This window comes from Aethalodelphis obliquidens, unplaced genomic scaffold, assembly GCF_003676395.1.
Source record: "Aethalodelphis obliquidens isolate GAN/ISIS:26980383/991018 unplaced genomic scaffold, ASM367639v1 scaffold31, whole genome shotgun sequence".
Classification (NCBI taxonomy): domain Eukaryota; kingdom Metazoa; phylum Chordata; class Mammalia; order Artiodactyla; family Delphinidae; genus Aethalodelphis; species Aethalodelphis obliquidens.
Genome location: NW_020837975.1, coordinates 5734900 through 5751653, shown reverse-complemented (window position 1 = coordinate 5751653; position 16754 = coordinate 5734900). Strand labels below are relative to the sequence as shown.

General features: G+C 43.2%; 1 protein-coding gene across 1 annotated transcript; it reads left to right on the top strand.

The window, feature by feature from the left end:
* Window positions 1–6839: 6839 nt before the first annotated feature.
* Window positions 6840–11270, top strand: LOC113630967 (HLA class II histocompatibility antigen, DM alpha chain). Its single transcript, XM_027126914.1, has 5 exons — window positions 6840–7079; window positions 8280–8564; window positions 9994–10272; window positions 10498–10626; window positions 10970–11270. Exons 1-5 carry the CDS (start codon window positions 6992–6994, stop codon window positions 10972–10974), a joined length of 786 nt encoding a protein of 261 aa, XP_026982715.1. The 5' UTR covers window positions 6840–6991; the 3' UTR covers window positions 10975–11270.
* Window positions 11271–16754: the final 5484 nt, after the last annotated feature.

Sequence of the window (16754 nt, the reverse complement as noted above, 5' to 3'; positions counted from 1 at the left end):
TTTGTTGCGGTGCGCGGGCTTCTCATTGTGGTGGTTTCTCTTATTGCAGAGCACGGGCTCTAGGCCCACGGGCTTCAGTATTTGTGGCACGAGGGTTCAGTAGTTGTGGCTTGTGGGCTCTAGAGCACAGGCTCAGTAGTTGTGGCACATGGGCTTAGTTGTTCTGTGGCAGGCATGTGGGATCTTCTTGGACCGGGGCCCAAACCCGTGTCCCCTGCTTTGGCAGGTGAATTCCTAACCACTGCACCACCAGGGAACCCCAGATTTACTGTTGAAATATCCACGTTAGAAGGAATGACCTATCATTCATCTAATGCTTGAAGGCTCTTCTAGGCCCAGCTTCAACACCTTCAGTAACCAACAGCCCATTTATTCATCCAATGAGTAGTCACTTGCTGGTGGGCCTTCTTGGTAGATGCTGAAAATGGAAAAATACCAGGAAGAGATCCTTGAGACCTTGCAGTGGAAGTGAGGTGACCGAAGCAGACATAAACAGAAGAGCATAATACAATACAAATGATGGTAAGGACGGGCCAGTGCTGTGGAAGCATACTGAAGAAGTCACTCATCTCCACTCTGGGTTCCAAGGCTCCCTGAGGGAGGTGAGATTTCGTCTCAAATGATGTATAGAGATAGGTTAAGTGGATCCAGATCATTAAGGATCATGCCAAGGAAAGCAGATTGTAGAGAGCCATTGAAGGCTTTCTTGCAAAAGTATGATGTGATCAAATGTGCCTAATAAAAAGATCCTTGCGGCAGCACTGGAAAATAAGAATAAGATTGGAGAAAGAGCAGTTCTAAGAAAATTGCAGTGATCCAGGAAAAAGACAAGCAAACCAATGAGGGCCTGAACTAGTGGGAATGGAGGACAGACTAAAGAGATATGGAAGAGGTAGAATTGATAGGACTTGGTGAACAGTTGGTTGAGAAGGTTTGAGTAAGATGAAGTTGTCAAGGTTGACTGCCGTATTTGTGACTCATCTGATTGGGTGGACAGTCAACTTACACACTGAGGTCTTGAATACGGGAGCTTAAACATGCTGGGAAGGGAAGGTGGTGAGTTTAGCTTTGTAAATTTTGAGATAGAGCTACATTTAGTGTAGTAATTCCTGAACTTAATTTGCCTAAAAATTCATTATTGAACATTCAACAGAGGTTTATGAGACATCATGTAAAATAGAAAACTCACTAAATTTTAAAATATGAAGGCACAGTTTGAAAACCACAAGACTGCTTTTCATTTAAAACTTACCCTTAGACATTTTTGAGATAGTAGGGGAAAAATGAACACAGATTGGGTTAAAGGAAGTTAAGCAATCATTTTTAATTTTGTTGCTTGTGGTGATAGGATGGTAGTTACATTAAGGAAAAAGTCATTATAGATACCCGTAGAAATGTTTCCTGGTGAAATATAATGATAGAATTTGTTTAAATACTCCAGAAAAAAAAAAGTGTGTGGAACAGGAGAATAGATGAAACAAAAATGGAAGACTTTTAGAATGTTGAAAATTGTTGAAACTTAAACAAGAGTACATGGAGGCTTAATAGATTCTTTTGTGTATGTTTGAAATTTTCCATAGTAAAAAAAAAAAATTAAACTTAGTCATAGATCCAAAGGAAATCAGTTAGTGGAATACAAATATTATAATTATATAATTAATCAACACTGAGGTCATAAGTATATTTTGAATTTGTGGCAAGACCTGTGACAGACCAGAGGTCAAGTAGATGACATGTATCACTTGGGCAGTTAATTGGGAGATGCTTTCTGAGTGTTAATGCACAGACTTAACCTCACGTTTATGCCTCAGGTGATCTAATACAGTTGTCTGGGATGCCGTATGTTTAAGATAATTATACTGAGGTGGTTGGTTCGTGGTAATTCTCGCTTCTCTGGGAATAGCTCTAAGACACAGAGGTGATATTGTACCTGGCCATCACTAATTGATCCCGAGGTCCACACCTGATGTAAGCTGAGCCCATCTGATTGTCCCTCTCAGCAACGTGAAATTTGAAAGATAGAGGCTAGAGGACTTTGAAGGTGCGGCATATTAATGGCAACTCAACCCTTGCTGCTAAGCACCCTGTGGCTCCTCTTCCTGAGCCTAGCTGATTCCACCCATCTTTTGATTTTCTGAGCTAGCTCTGTATCCGTCCAATAAATCGTCCCTTTAAAAGTTAAGTTAGCTAGAGTTGGTTTCTGTTGCTTACAACCAAAAATGACCTTATTAAATATAATAAATTATTACATAAAAATTACTGTGTAAACATGTTTGGTGTTTTATTACATCTGTGTTGAAATAAATTTAAAAATTGCTACTATCGAATTTACATTTTAAACAGTTTCTTGAGGGACCCTATTTTGTGGAGAGTACAGTTTTAGAACTGCTGTACAGCATCCAAGTGGAGATACCTAAAGGCAGTTGGGTGTATGGATGGTGTGGAATCAGAGCCAGATCTGAGCTGAAGGGGGAAATTTGGAAAACGTCGGCAAATAGATGGTAACGGAAGACAAGTGGGAGTAGATGCCATTGAGAGCAGGGGTATAGTATAAGAAGAAAAGAGGATGAGGACAAAACTCCAGGGATACCAACACTTAAGGGGTGGCTGGAAAAAAGGAGTCCATGAAGGTGACAAGACGCCAGAGAAGTGGGAGGAAAAACTAGGAGAGAGTGCGGTCAGGGATGCCAAAAAAAATAGACCGTTTTAGGAAGGAGGGCATGGCCAACAGTGTCAAATGTTGCCAAGACTGCAAAGAGTCCATCTGATTTAGCAACACAAAGATGTTGAACCACTTCATTGTTGAGTGTTAAGGATTAAATGGAAAGTATGAAAGTAGAGAGATGGTTGCCCATGGCTTTTTCAGGAAACTTGGCTCTGTCAATAGAAAGAAGATGGGGCAGGACTAGGAAGGGATGGAGAGCTGAGTGTTAGAAAGCTGTAACCTACTGGGTTTACAGGTGTGATGCCTTTATTTTCAGAGGCATTCATGTCTCATGACCAAAGACACTGAGTTACTGGCATGCAGAACTGGTGCTTTGCCCTTCTCTTGACCACAATTCCCACTTTCCCAAACTGGTGAGAGACTGTTTTTGAGATATGTATTAATGGAGGTTGTTGAAGGGTCCTGACAGGAAGAGGATTACATAGAGGGAAGGGTAGTTATAAATGTTTGAACTGGTTCCCATTTGTTCTGGGAGAGAAAGGAGTTAACCACAACCTTGCCTTCATCTTGATGATGGGTAGTTATATTTCTCCTCATGCTGGACTTGTCTACACTGTACTCGGTGGAGAACTTGGACCCCCTTTGCCTCATTCCTTCCACCCAGAGTGGTTGCAAGGTCTGCTCTAACTGTTCCTAGCCCTTCCACCAGTCCTCTTCCTCCTGTGCCCACTCCTCCCGCAGACATCCTTCCAAACAGTGTTGTATCTGGGACATGATACATTAATTAACCAATTGCCACCCCCAAAAAGGAATGGGGCTCTTTGGAGGGTGCGTTTATTTTGGGTCCCCCATCCCATTTCTGACCACACATAGAATAATGTTCAGCAAACAGTGGTTTCTGAGCAAGAGTCAGCCCATATATTTTTATATGGCCCAAGAACTCAGAACGGTTTTTACATTTGTAAATGGTTGAAAAAAAAAAAGCAAAAGAATTCTATTTTGTGACTCATGAAAATTATATGAAATTTAAGTTTCAGTGTTCCTTAGTAAAAAGGTTAAGAACAAAACTCCGAGGAACAAAGATTTGCTATCGGGTCTTTTACAGAAAATATTTGCTCACCACTGGTTTAGAACTCCAGGTGGCTGTGTGTCATCTATCTCCCCCAGCAGTTCTGGTGATGTCAATAGACCTCCTTTCTATCAATACTTTCTTAAGGGCTGAATCTTCCCCACCGCAGGAGCTACTGACGGATTAAGGATGAGACATTAGGAAAATGTTCTACTTTTTTTTTCTTGGAGTGTAACACAATGATTTCCAAGCCCAGCCTAACCCTGGCACCCTGCCCACCCCCACCACACATACACACACCCACACACACATATGTACCCTTTTCAGAATATGCAGGAGGTCATGGGGGTGTTTTTGTTTGGGGCTGTTATGGCTGCTGTTATTTGTTTCTCAAAAGGGAGTATGGATTTTGAAAGGACCATATTCACATAGATTGATTTCTAAGATTACTTAATTGCCACATTAGATCTTTCTCACTGCCTCTTCCCCCACCCCTTCTGTCTTTCTTTTTCTTCTCTATCAAACTTGCAGCATATACACTGACAGTTTCTTCCTCACCTCCCACTTACTTCTCAGCCCACCACAATCTGGAGTCCACTCCCACTCCAACGCTGAAACTGCTCTCAACACATTTGTCACCCATCTCATAATTACCAAATCTAAGGACACTTTCCCGTCCTCCCTTGACTTCTGAGTAACATTTGATAATGCTGACCTTGCCCTTCTTCATGGAACACTTCTATTTCTCTGCATCTGCTTCTTCTTTATTCTTCTCTTAGCTCTCTGGGTGCTCCTAGTGCCACCAGATTCTTACAAATTAGTGTATTTCAGTGACCTGCTTATTATCTAGCATCAGTGCCAAGCCCAGCCTCCTATACTGTGTTATGGACTGCTTGGCCGTGTATTTTCCAGCCTTCCTGGACGGTTGGCTTCCTGTTAGATTCTCTCAGTAGGAGGTATGGGTGGGAGATCAGATGGCAGGAGAAACCAAGAAGCTTCCTGCTTTAGTTTCTAAGAGAGTGGCAACTCCTGGTACCAGCAGCAAGAATGGGTGATTCTGGACTCCAGCTTCCTGGGCAGAGGAAATACCTTCTCAGTGATCCAGCTTTGATGGAGATGGCGCCTTTTTGGTAGATCCGGAAGTGACTGTGATGGTGTCTCCTCCAGGACGACAGCAGGTGTAGACATGAATTCCAGCTCAGGGGCGAGAGCTGCTTCTGATTTCCAGGTTTTCCTCTGTCCTATTTGCACCTCCAGCCTCTCTCTTTTTCCCTCTTGCATGTCTTGCCTTTTTAAAAATACCTTTGTAACCAATCTCTATATTAAATCCCCTCAGTCTGAAATACCTAGAATGATCATACCTTCCTGACTGGATCCTGGATGATACTGAATAACTGGTATGAGTTTGGGGTTTGAACCCAATCTGACCTGTGTCCTTGTGTCACTTCCCCCTCCCTCTGCACAGTCTACGTGGGTGATCTTGTCCACTGCCTCTGCTTCAGCATTTGTGCAGATGACTCCCAAATTAAGGTTCTTCAGCCCACACCTGAGATCCATACCCATCTACTTCATGCCTCCTGGTTACCCTGGCACCTCAAATTCAACACAAAACTGAACTTAATTCTCTGCTTCTATGACTTTCTTTTCTATTTCAACTCAGTCCATCATTGATCAGCCACCTAGGCTGGAGACCTTGGTGTTACCTCTCCTTGACCCCTCCACATCTAATTATCAGCCAAGCGCTTTAGATTCGACTTCCTAATTACATCAATATTTGATTCCCTCCATCTCCTCTGTACAAGACTTAATTCAGGCTCTTACCATGTCTCGCCTAAAGTATTGCTATGCTGCTACCAGAGGGCAGTGTGTGTGTATGTGTGTGCAACTTTTAATTTTGTTGTCATATACATCATAAAGTCTATGTGTGGACTCTTGACCAGAAGTTTGGCCTCAGTTCTTTTCAAGCTCCAGACCATTATTGGAAGCATCAGAACGATTTTTCTAAAATGTTAAAAATGATTATGTCACCCTTCGGTTTAAAGTCTCTATCATCTGTAAAATCAAAAACACCCTCCTTGGGACTTCCTTGGCGGTCCAGTGGTTAAGACTCTGCACTTTCACTGCAGGGGGCACGGGTTCCATCCCTGGTCAGGAAACTAAGATCTCGCATGCCGCCCGGCTTGGCAAAAAAACCCCCAAAAACAAAAAACAAAAACACCTTCCATGTGGCATCACGGAGCCTATGTGATCTGGCTCTTGCCTAAATTTCTAGCTCATCTTAAATCAGCTATACCCCAACCAAAATTGAAAAAATAAATAAAAAGTGAGTAATTCCTGAAAAAAAATTTTTTTTCTAGCTCATCTTGACACCCCACCCCCACTCCCTGCCCGTTACCAAACAGGGAAACATGAGCAGCCTCCAAACATTCATGCCCAACTATACAGAGGTCTCCAAAGAAAGGAGCTGTGAAGGCCTTTGACCGTCACCCATTTGCCTACCCCTTGCCCTGGAAGGCTTTTCTCTTCTCTCCCATTCTGCTGGTCTAACTGTTTTTTCTTCAAGACTCTTAGTAGCCTTCCTAATTACATCCCACCTATTTCTCCATCCTCATGAAATAAATACTTCCAAAACACACTTGGCTTGGTCTTATTTGAATATGTTACATTGTATGTAATTATTTATTCAGTGACCACCCCCACTCCCTCCAAGTTAGACTCGAAACTCTTTGAAAGCAGGAATATGCCTTATTCATCTTGGTATTTCTAGCCCTGGACCTAACGCTTGTTACATTTTCAGTCTATTTCTGCAGAAGGAAGAGAGCTAAAGCCTGAAGGAGAATAAATTTTGTGAGAAAGAGGAGGGGGCTTGGGAGGTAGAAGACAGGGTCTGAAGAGCCCTGGCGGGCCACATGGCAGTGCTGCTCAGAAGAGTCCCTTGGTGGGGTTACAGGCTGAGGCTGACTGCCAGATGCTAAAGAGGGATCCTCACCAGGAGGCAGACATTCCTCCACTGCCTCCCCAACCCATCTACAGCCCCTAGGCTGGCCTGGTAAAAGAGCCTAGTCCTAAGAAGGGTGCTCGCTCCTGGTCTCTCCCCAGCGACCGATGACGTCAAACCCTACACTTTCTGTGATTGGCTTAGCCAGAAAGACAAGAGAAGTTATGGGAAGTGAGCTGGAGAAACATGATCTGGGAAGGAATCTGGGGACCTGGGTCAGCCGTCTGGTAGCTCCAAGCCCACTGGGAGCTGTGAAGATATGGATCATGAGCTGAGCCAGGGAGCTGCGCTGCTACGGCTGCTACCCCTTCTGTGGCTGCTGCCCCAGTCCTGGACTGCCCCTGAAGGTATGGCAGTACCTCCCCTTTACTTCCATCCTGACTGGGGTAGAACCTAGGGAGCCGGGGCATTTGAAAGCGGTGAAAGTGCTTTGTAAGTGGTGAAAGTATTATGAGAGAGTGGAAACGATAGCAGAATTGGGAAAGAGAGCTATGCTATGGATGGATGGCAAACAATGCCAGAGGTGCTTTGTAGGTTTCATCGAAGACAATCTCTTGAAGCAGAGATTATTATCTCCACTTTCCGGATGAAGGAAATGAGACTCAGAGTTTAAGTAACTTGTGGAAGTTCACCCCGTTGGAAAGTGGTAGAGCAGGGATTTGAGCAAAACAAGTGTTATTTCCACTGTTCCTACTTGGGAGTCTACTCTGCACTCTGTCATCAATTCACCTTATGATTCTTGAAAAGTCTCTTAACTTTATTGGTCCTTAGTTCCTTCTTTGAAAAGAATGGGGCAGAATGGAAGAAGAATCTGGAAGACCCCTCTTACTCTATCATTCTGGGTATTGGGTTTTGAGTAGAAGATTTCCTCCTGGCTGGGGAGATTCCTGCCAGGAGCTTCAAAGAATTAGAGATTATTTCCTGCAGCTATGGTGCCATTCCCCCAGTCCTGTCTTTGCAAGGTCTGCAGGGTTGAGGGAGGGGAAGTTATTTTCAGAGAGGCCTGGTGCCAACGAAGCGGCTGAAAAGAAGCCTGGAGAGTGGTTTTTCAGTCTGCCATGTGTGTCTGGGGATGGGATGGGATGGGATGGGGCAGTGCCATCTATGGCTTAGGGAGGCCACCGCCATTCCTTCACATATCCACGTGAAGACTGGGAACTCATCCAGGCCCTTCACAAGTCAATAGGATGGCCTCCCGGGGATCAGGCAAAGGTGGAGACCTTTGGGAGGACATAACCCTATGCCAGGTTGCATGGTTTGGTGAGCAGAATGCAGGTTTGATTTTAGCCGCCACTTACCGCTTTGGCTGGGTGCCTTTGGGCACAAAGATACAACCAACATTGTGATTCTGAATTACTTGTTACAACTTTAAACAGTTGGCCTTTTTATGGGCTGGGTAAGTTTGGCGAGATCCCGTAATTTCTTTTCTGCTCCCACTGGGAGGCAACCCACCTCTCCCCCCTCTACCTGAGTCAGGCCTTGCTGTTTTCTAAGCTAAAGAGGAGGTGGCTCCCACCTCCTTGGACACCACTCTGTCTCTTTTGCAGCTCCTACTCCAGGGTGGAGGGATGAGCTGAAAAACCACACGTTCCTGCACACAATGTACTGCCAGATCGGGAATCCCAACGTGGGGCTCTCCGAATCCTTCAACGAGGACCAGCTTTTCTCCTTCGACTTTTCCCAGAATATCCGAGTGCCTCGCCTGCCTGAATTTGCTGACTGGGCTCACAAGTCTCGAGATACTTCCAACATTTTCTTTGACAAAGCATTCTGCCGGGCGATTGTCGAGGAAATTGGCCCAGAGCTTGAAGGGCAAATCCCAGTGTCTAGAGGTCAGGGGATTTTCTGGGGGGTGGGCTGCCCTCTTAACCTCATGATACACTGAATTACTCCCCTTCTCGCCAGCTCCCCATCTCTCCTGCTTTCTGGTTCTCTCCTTGGATATTGATTTTTCTACCACTCATGATCTGTACTCTGTTTTTGTTTTGGGGCAGAAGAAAAGTCCCTGGGATGTAGTAGGCATTCAAAACTACGGAACTTAATGAATTCAACAGAGACCAACAGACGCCTACTGAGTATTAGGGCTTGTGTTACGATGCTCAGCAAGATGGAGGGGAGAATAGAAGCATCTGATGATGTGCCTACATTTTATTTTATTATTTTTTTTCCAAAAAATTTGAGTTTGTTAGGAAATGCTGATGGATCGTAGTAGATGAAAGCCCCAGCTGAGGTAGTGAAATGGTACTAACTGCCTTGGTAAACTAGGCTTAACTACATAGGTTAATCAAGCTCTGTTAATGATTATTTATTTTATTATTCTACCATATTTGTTTGAGCATCATAATGTATTTTTTTATTGAAGTATAGTTGATACACCATGCTGTGCCAGTCTCTGCAGCACAGCAAAGTGACCCAGCCATACACATACATACATTCCTTTATCCCAGGAAATTGGGTATAGTTCCCCGTGCCACACAGCAGGACCTTATTGTCCATCCATTCTAAACGTAATAGTTTGCAATCATAATGTGTTTTTAATGTACATTTGCCAAGATTTAAACTACAATACCATATCAAAACTGAGTTGACATTAATTGGATGATGAGGTAAATTTAAAAAAAGTATGGATGTGATCAGGATGTCTTTCAAATATATCCAAACATATAGTTCCTTGAAACTACCCTTAAAATTAGTATTTTCAATTTTTTTTACTGATTGGTTCTTTCTTTTTTTTGGTGGTGGTGGTTATCTTTATTTTCTTAAATTTAATTTTTATTTTATATTAGAATATAGTTGATTTACAATGTTGTGTTAGTTTCAGGGGCACAACAAAGTGATTCAGTTATACATATACATATGTCCATTCTTTCTGAGATTCTTCTCCCATATAGGTTATTACAGAGTATCAAGTAGATTTCCTTGTGCTATACAGTAGGTCCCTGTTGATTATCGATCTTATATATAGTAGTGTGTATCTATTCATCCCAAAGTCCTAATTAAAATGTGCCTGCATTTTAATGAGAAGACAGAGTGTGATCAGTTGCTGATGTGAGGTCCAGACAGGAAGTGCTGCAGGAAGTCAGGGTGGAGGGTCCAGAGTGGCCTGGCTCTGGTCCAGGTCTGGTTCTTGCCTAGACGAAGACCTCCCTCAGAGCCCTAGCTCCCCCTATCTCGTGTCCTCTCCGTATGCCACATCCCCTCCACACACAGGGGTCCCATCTAAGTTAGTCGCTTCTTTCCCTCACCTCAGTACCCCCACAGGCCTCCCCATCGCTGAGGTGTTCACTCTGAAGCCCCTGGAGTTCGGCAAGCCCAACACACTGGTCTGTTTCGTCAATAACCTCTTCCCACCCACACTGACTGTGAAATGGCAGCATGATTCGGCCCCTGTGGAAGGAGCAAGGCCCACTTTTGTCTCAGCCGTCGATGGACTCACCTTCCAGGCCTTTTCTTACTTAAACTTCACACCAGCACCCTCTGATCTTTTCACCTGCATCGTGACTCATGAGATTGACAGCTACACAGCAATCGCCTTTTGGGGTGAGACACTTCTCCATGGAAGCCTAGTTCCTCTGGGGGGCAGAAGGGGGTAGACCCACAGGAGGACTTCTTTCTCCACTGGGCCCTTGTTTAGTCTGTTCTCACTCTGAGCTGACCTCAATCTTCCATGCCTCAGTTTCTCCCTTGTCATCCCAGACACCCGTGTCATTCCCCTGGGGCTCCCCAACCAGGTCTCTGGGCTGACCGGCTCCCCTTTTGCTCTAGTGCCCCAGAATGTGCTGCCCTCCGATCTTCTGGAGAACGTGCTGTGCGGTGTAGCCTTTGGCCTGGGTGTGCTGGGCATCACTGTTGGCTCAGTCCTCATCATCTACTTCCGAAAACCTTGCTTGGGTGGTATGTCAGGGCATCTGGAGAGGGCATGTGTGGGTGTGCCGGGACCGACCTGTGGCCTGGGGAGCGCGTACAGTGGTCCTCAGGCCCTTGGTGGGGAGGCCTGTGTTGGGCACCGTGGGACATCCTCCTGGTTGAGGTCCCAAATACACACACCCAGTTCTAGGTCATGAGAATGGCTTTGCGTGGGAGAGGAGTGATGTGGGGGGCTGGAGGAAGGGTGCTTGGAGATGATTTGGAGAGAAGGAGAGATCAACTTCTATAGGGTGTGTTGCAGGCCGGAAAGGGCCTTTGGGGACGATGAGGATCCCCCTGATGGCTTTCCTCCATTCTTCTCTCTCCTCAGACTGACCCTTCCTGACCAGAGTCTGAGGCCAACAGCTGCAGCCATCCAAGCAAGAGGTGTTCAAGTTTCTCACATCCTACCCAGGATCTCTCCTTCTCAGAGCAGGAGGCCCTGGGCCTTCCGCCGGTGTGTGTGTGTGTGTGTGTGTGTGTGTGTGTGTGTGTGTGTGTGTGTGTACAGGTTTCTCAGCTGGGAGCTCTGCTGTCCCTGGGCTTTTGCGTCCAGGGGAACCCAGAGTGGCTTTCCTATCATGACCACATCACTACCATGTCAAAGCAATAAATCTCATTTCTTAATATCAGTGTGGCTTCTTTTTTCACTCATGATATTTATTTCTGGATATTTTAACTTGAGTAAGTTGTCATGTCAAATTCAACAAACCTTAACCTGACACGTCTGCCCTCCTTAGGGAGAGAAATGGGAAAACCCCTAATTCCTCAGCTGATTCCCATTCCCTGGTCTCAGTACAGCACGATGGCTTTTACTCCTATCAGTTTGTGCAAAATATGTGAGCAATGAAGGCAGAGCCACTTTCTGGTAATCTGCTCACAGAATGGTGGAGGAAGCTGCTTGCAGGTTTTTTTGGATCTTTTTTGCAATTTACTGTTTGTGGAAATGTTTATGCCTAGTATAGGCTGCCTTGAGGAATATATAACTGCCTTCAACCTACATGATAGCTGAGAAAACAAGAGCTCATAATGGAAAAATAAGACTTCAGATGCTATTCTAACTCAGTCATTCTGGTTTTGTGAAAAGAGTAAAATCCAAAGTTCTTGAAATGAAGCATGAACAGCCTGGAAGGGCCCAGAATTCATCTGTCCTTTCAGACGATCTGTTCGTTGGCCTGAGTGGACCATCCAAGGAGAACTGTGATGATGCTGTCTTGGGTGGATGGTGGGGGCAGGGGGCACATGTCTACTAGTGGTAATCTCCTTTGCATGTGCTTTGTTTCTTGCTTTTCTTGGTGTTTGGGAGTTGCTTTGGAGGAGGGGGTGGCATTAAGGTGAAGAGTGAAATTATTTTGGTATTGGTGCAAGAGTCTCTGTTCTTTGCATCATATCAGAATCTAATCTAAGGGAAAATATCCATTTCTTCCCAGGAATTGGCATCTCCTCTGAACCATCTCATTTCTAAGAGCAGCATATGTACTGGCTAAGAGTGCAGAGTCCAGGGCTTCGCTGGTGGCGCAGTGGTTGAGAATCCGCCTGCCAATGCAGGGGACACGGGTTCAATCCCTGGTCCGGGAAGATCCCACATGCTGCGGAGCAACTAAGCCCATGCGCCACAATTACAGAGCCTGTGCTCTAGACCCAGTGAGCCACAACTACTGAGCCCACATGCCACAACTACTGAAGCCCACATGCCTAGAGCCCATGCTCTGCAACAAGAGAAGCCACAACAATGAGAAGCCCACTCACTGCAATGAAGACCCAATGCAGCCAAAAATAAATAAATAAAATAAATAAATTTATAGAGAAAAAGAGTGCGGAGTCCAGAACCAAACCGCTGGGAATTCAATCGTGACTGTCAAATTTTAGCTGTGTGCCCTTGGGCGAGTTACTTAACCTTTCTGTGTCTTGGTACCATTTTCTGTAAAAGGATGATGATAACAATGGTGCCCACCTTAATAAGGTTATTGTGAGGCTTAAATAAATTGACATCTTGTAGAATGCTTAGAACAGCGTTTGGCATGTAGAAAAGGTGCTCATAACTTAGCAAGGATTTTCACTGGGGAATTTAGCAGCATCATTAACTTCTTTTCTGGAAACTACTTTGAATCTACCTTCAAGTATTGTATGTTCTCCCTTTGAGATGTTTTTCTTTTCTTTTCACTTTACCATTCTACATCTGCCCCATTGCTTTCTAGTTCTTCCTGATTTCTCTCTCTCCATTTTCCAACTTATCCAGAAACTTCCTGCCAGTCAAGCCTTAAAACTGCTTTTATTTATTTATTCGTTGCCCTGCACAGCTTGTGGGATCTTATTTCCCCAACAAGGGATTAAACCCAGGCATTCAGCAGTGAAAGCGTGGAGTCCTAACCACTGGACCACCAGGGAAGTCTCAAAACTGCTTTTATTATGCTGTGTGACCTTAGACAAGTCACACCCCCTCTCTGGGCCTCAAATGCCTCATCTGTAAAATGATGGGCTTAGGTTAGATGCTCTCTATCAAGCATTCTATAATACTGTCACTTATAATACTCAACAAGCCTTCCAGACCCTCTCTCGTCTGGTGTGCCCCCTTTAATAAAAAAAAAAATAGTGCCTCCTCTTCCATGAATCTGTTCCTAATACTCCAGCCCTGACTGACCTTGACTGAACTCGGAATTCCAAGACTTGGCACACTCAACCCAGACCTTGCTCTCAGCGCTATGCTGCCTTGGTTTATGTGTTAGTTATTTTTTTCATATAACTATTTTGTAATTTCAGTGATTCAGGGATCATAAACAGTTTACACTCCCACCAACAGAGCAAGGTAGTTCTCACTTTCCTTTATTGTCACTAACACTTGAAATTATTTGACTTTCAAATGTTGGCGATACAGTGGGTGTCAAGTGGTCTCAAGTTGTTGTGTTTTCTTTAATTTAAAAAAAAATTTTAATTTTAATATTTTATTTTTTTAAGCAGATATTAATTTTAAATTATTTATTTTTGGCTGTGTTGGGTCTTCGTTTCTGTGTGAGGGCTTTCTCCAGTTGCGGCAAGCGGGGACCACTCTTCATCGCGGTTTGCGGGCCTCTCGCTATCGTGGCCTCTCTTGTTGCAAGCACAGGCTCCAGACGCTCAGGCTCAGTAGTTGTGGCTCACAGGCCCAGTTGCTCCGCGGCACATGGGATCTTCCCAGACCAGGGCTCGAATCCGTGTCCCCTGCATCGGCAGGCAGATTCCCAACCACTGCGCCAGCAGGGAAGCCCCCAAATTTTTATTTTTTAACATCTTTATTGGAGTATAATTGCTTTACAATGGTGTGTTAGTTTCTGCTTTATAACAAAGTGAATCAGCTATACATATACATATATCCCCATATCTCTTCCCTCTTGCATCTCCCTCCCTCCCTTCCTCCCTAACCCACCCCTCTAGGTGGTCACAAAGCACGGAGCTGATCTCCCTGTGCTATGCGGCTGCTTCCCACTAGCTATCTATTTTACATTTGGTAGCATATATAAATCCATGCCACTCTCTCACTTCATCCCAGCTTACCCTTCCCCCTCCCCATAGGGGCAGGACAGGAATAAAGATGCAGACGTTGAGAATGGACTTAACTTGCCTTTCTCTCCTTGCTAGTGAGGCTGGACATCGTCTTATAGGTTTATCTCTCTGTGAATTGCTGATTCATATCTTTTATCTATCTTAAATATGGCTTTTTCTTGTGAATGTATGGGGGTTTCTGAAATATTTTATATAGCAATCCTATGTCAGTATAAATACTGCAAGTGTCTTCTTCCACTTAGCTGCTCATCAGTTAAATTTGTAGACGGTTCTTTCCCCAAATAGAATGATTTCATTTTGACAGTCAAAACCCATATGGTTTGTGTTTTCATAACCTTAAGAAATCCTTTCGAACCCCAAGGCAGTAACGTTACAATTTTTGCTGGAACATAAAGTGATAAGGGGAGTCTCCATTTTCTCAATGAGAATATTTTAAACGATTTTTGACCAAGTTCAAAATTTAAAGTTTTAGGTGTATAGAAGTTATAGGAAAATAGTCAAATGTTTGCTAACTGCCTTTATTTAGTTACTAACTCACAAATTTAAAATCACATATTTTATAACATAATATTTTAATGTAGGCATATTGCTGTTTCCACTTCTCACATTTCATAAAACAATTTTTATTCTAATTCTCATGTGTTTATTTGTGATTATGCTAATGGATTCTAAATTCTTTGATTTATTTAAAAAATAAACCCATTAATTTAAACTAAAAAACCCACCAAAACCAGTTTGTTCATTTCTCCTACCTGCCCACCCCTCCCTGGCAGTCTCTGGCAACCACGAAACTGTTCTGTTCTCTGTTTCTATAAGCTTGGTTGTTTTTTCGTTTGCGTTTGCTTGTTTGTTTGTTTATAAATTTATTTATTTAATTTTGGCTGCATTGGGTCTTCATTGCTGCACGCGGGCTTTCTCTAGTTGCGGCGCGTGGGGGCTACTCTTCGTTGAGGTGCGTGGGCTTCTCACTGTGGTGGCTTCTCTCGTTGTGGAGCACAGGCTCTAGGCGCGCGGGCTTCAGTAGTTGTGGCATATGGGCTCAGTAGTTGTGGCTCACGGACTCTAGAGCACAGGCTCAGTAGTTGTGGCGCCACAGGCTTAGTTGCTCCGCGGCATGTGGGATCTTCCCGGACCAGGACTTAGACCAGTGTCCCCTGCGTTGTCAGGCGGATTCTTAACCACCGTGCCACCAGGGGAAGTCCCCGTTTGTTTGTTTGTTTTAGATTCCACATATAAGAGGGATTATACAGTATTTTTCTTTCTCTGACTTATTTCACTTCCCATAATGCCCTCGAGGTCCATCCATGTTTTTGCAAATGGCAAGATTTCATTCTTTTTTATGGCCGAATAATATTCCATTGTATGTATACACCACAATTTCTTTATGCATTGATGGATAATTAGATTGTTTCCATATTTATAGAGATATTATTATACTATAGAAATATAGCAAATAATGCTTCAGTGAAAATGGGGTGCATGTATCTTTTTGAGTTAGTGTTTTTGTTTTCTTTGGATAAATACCCAGAAGTGGAATTGCTAGATCATATAATAGTTCTATTTTTAATTTTTTGAAGAACCTCCATACTGTTGGTGAATCCTTATGCAATGTTGGTAGGAATGTAAATTGGTGCAGCCACTGTGGAAAACGGTATGGAGGTTTCTCATGTGTTTATTAACCGAAATCATTTTAGGATAATGTATCTTCTCCAAACAGCTTTGAGAGAGTGGCCATAACTTGGAAAGGAAAAAACTTAAGGGCTTATATAGAAGGTAATTTCTCTTTTCTGATGAATAATTTTAGGTAAAAAAGCTTTGCCTTATATCTGGCCATATATGATATTTCACTGTGCTTTCCTATTAGAGTTATTGTGCTCCTTTCACAGTTAGATCTTTATTGATCTGGAGTTTTTCCATATGGTATGAGTATGGTTACAACTTTCTTTTTCTCCAAACACTAAATTGATTTTAATGCCATGTATCAAATATTTGATTTATTCCCAGGAATTTTATGCCAAATTCCCCCATATGCATGGATTTGTCTCTGGATTATTCAATTCAATTGGCTTGTCGGTTCTTGTGTCCACTTAATCATGTTTAAATTATTAGGGCTTTTTTTGTGTTTTAATATTTGGTAGGGCTCGTTTCCATTTCTTTGCCACCTCACCTCCCAGAAAACCACATTTTGCTCTTCTTTATCAAAATTGTCTAAGATTCTTATGGACTTTATTATCATGCACATTATAGAATCAGCTTGTCAAGTTCTCCCCAAATTCTGCTATGATGTTGGTTAGAGCTATGGGGGAAAATTGACTTCTTCATTATGTGAAGATGCCTCAGCCATGAATATGGTATGTCTCTTCACTTCTTAAGGTCTTCATTTATGCACTTTAATATAAAGTTTCCTTTTTTTTCCTAGAAAGTTTTTATACTTTTGTATGTTAATTTCTAAATATATTTGGTTTAAAATTCCTATTATAAATGGTTGGCCATTTTCAATTAGTTTCTAATTGATTATTAAGATATTATTATACTATAGAATTTAGAATCAAGTCATGGCACTATTACTTAGTATC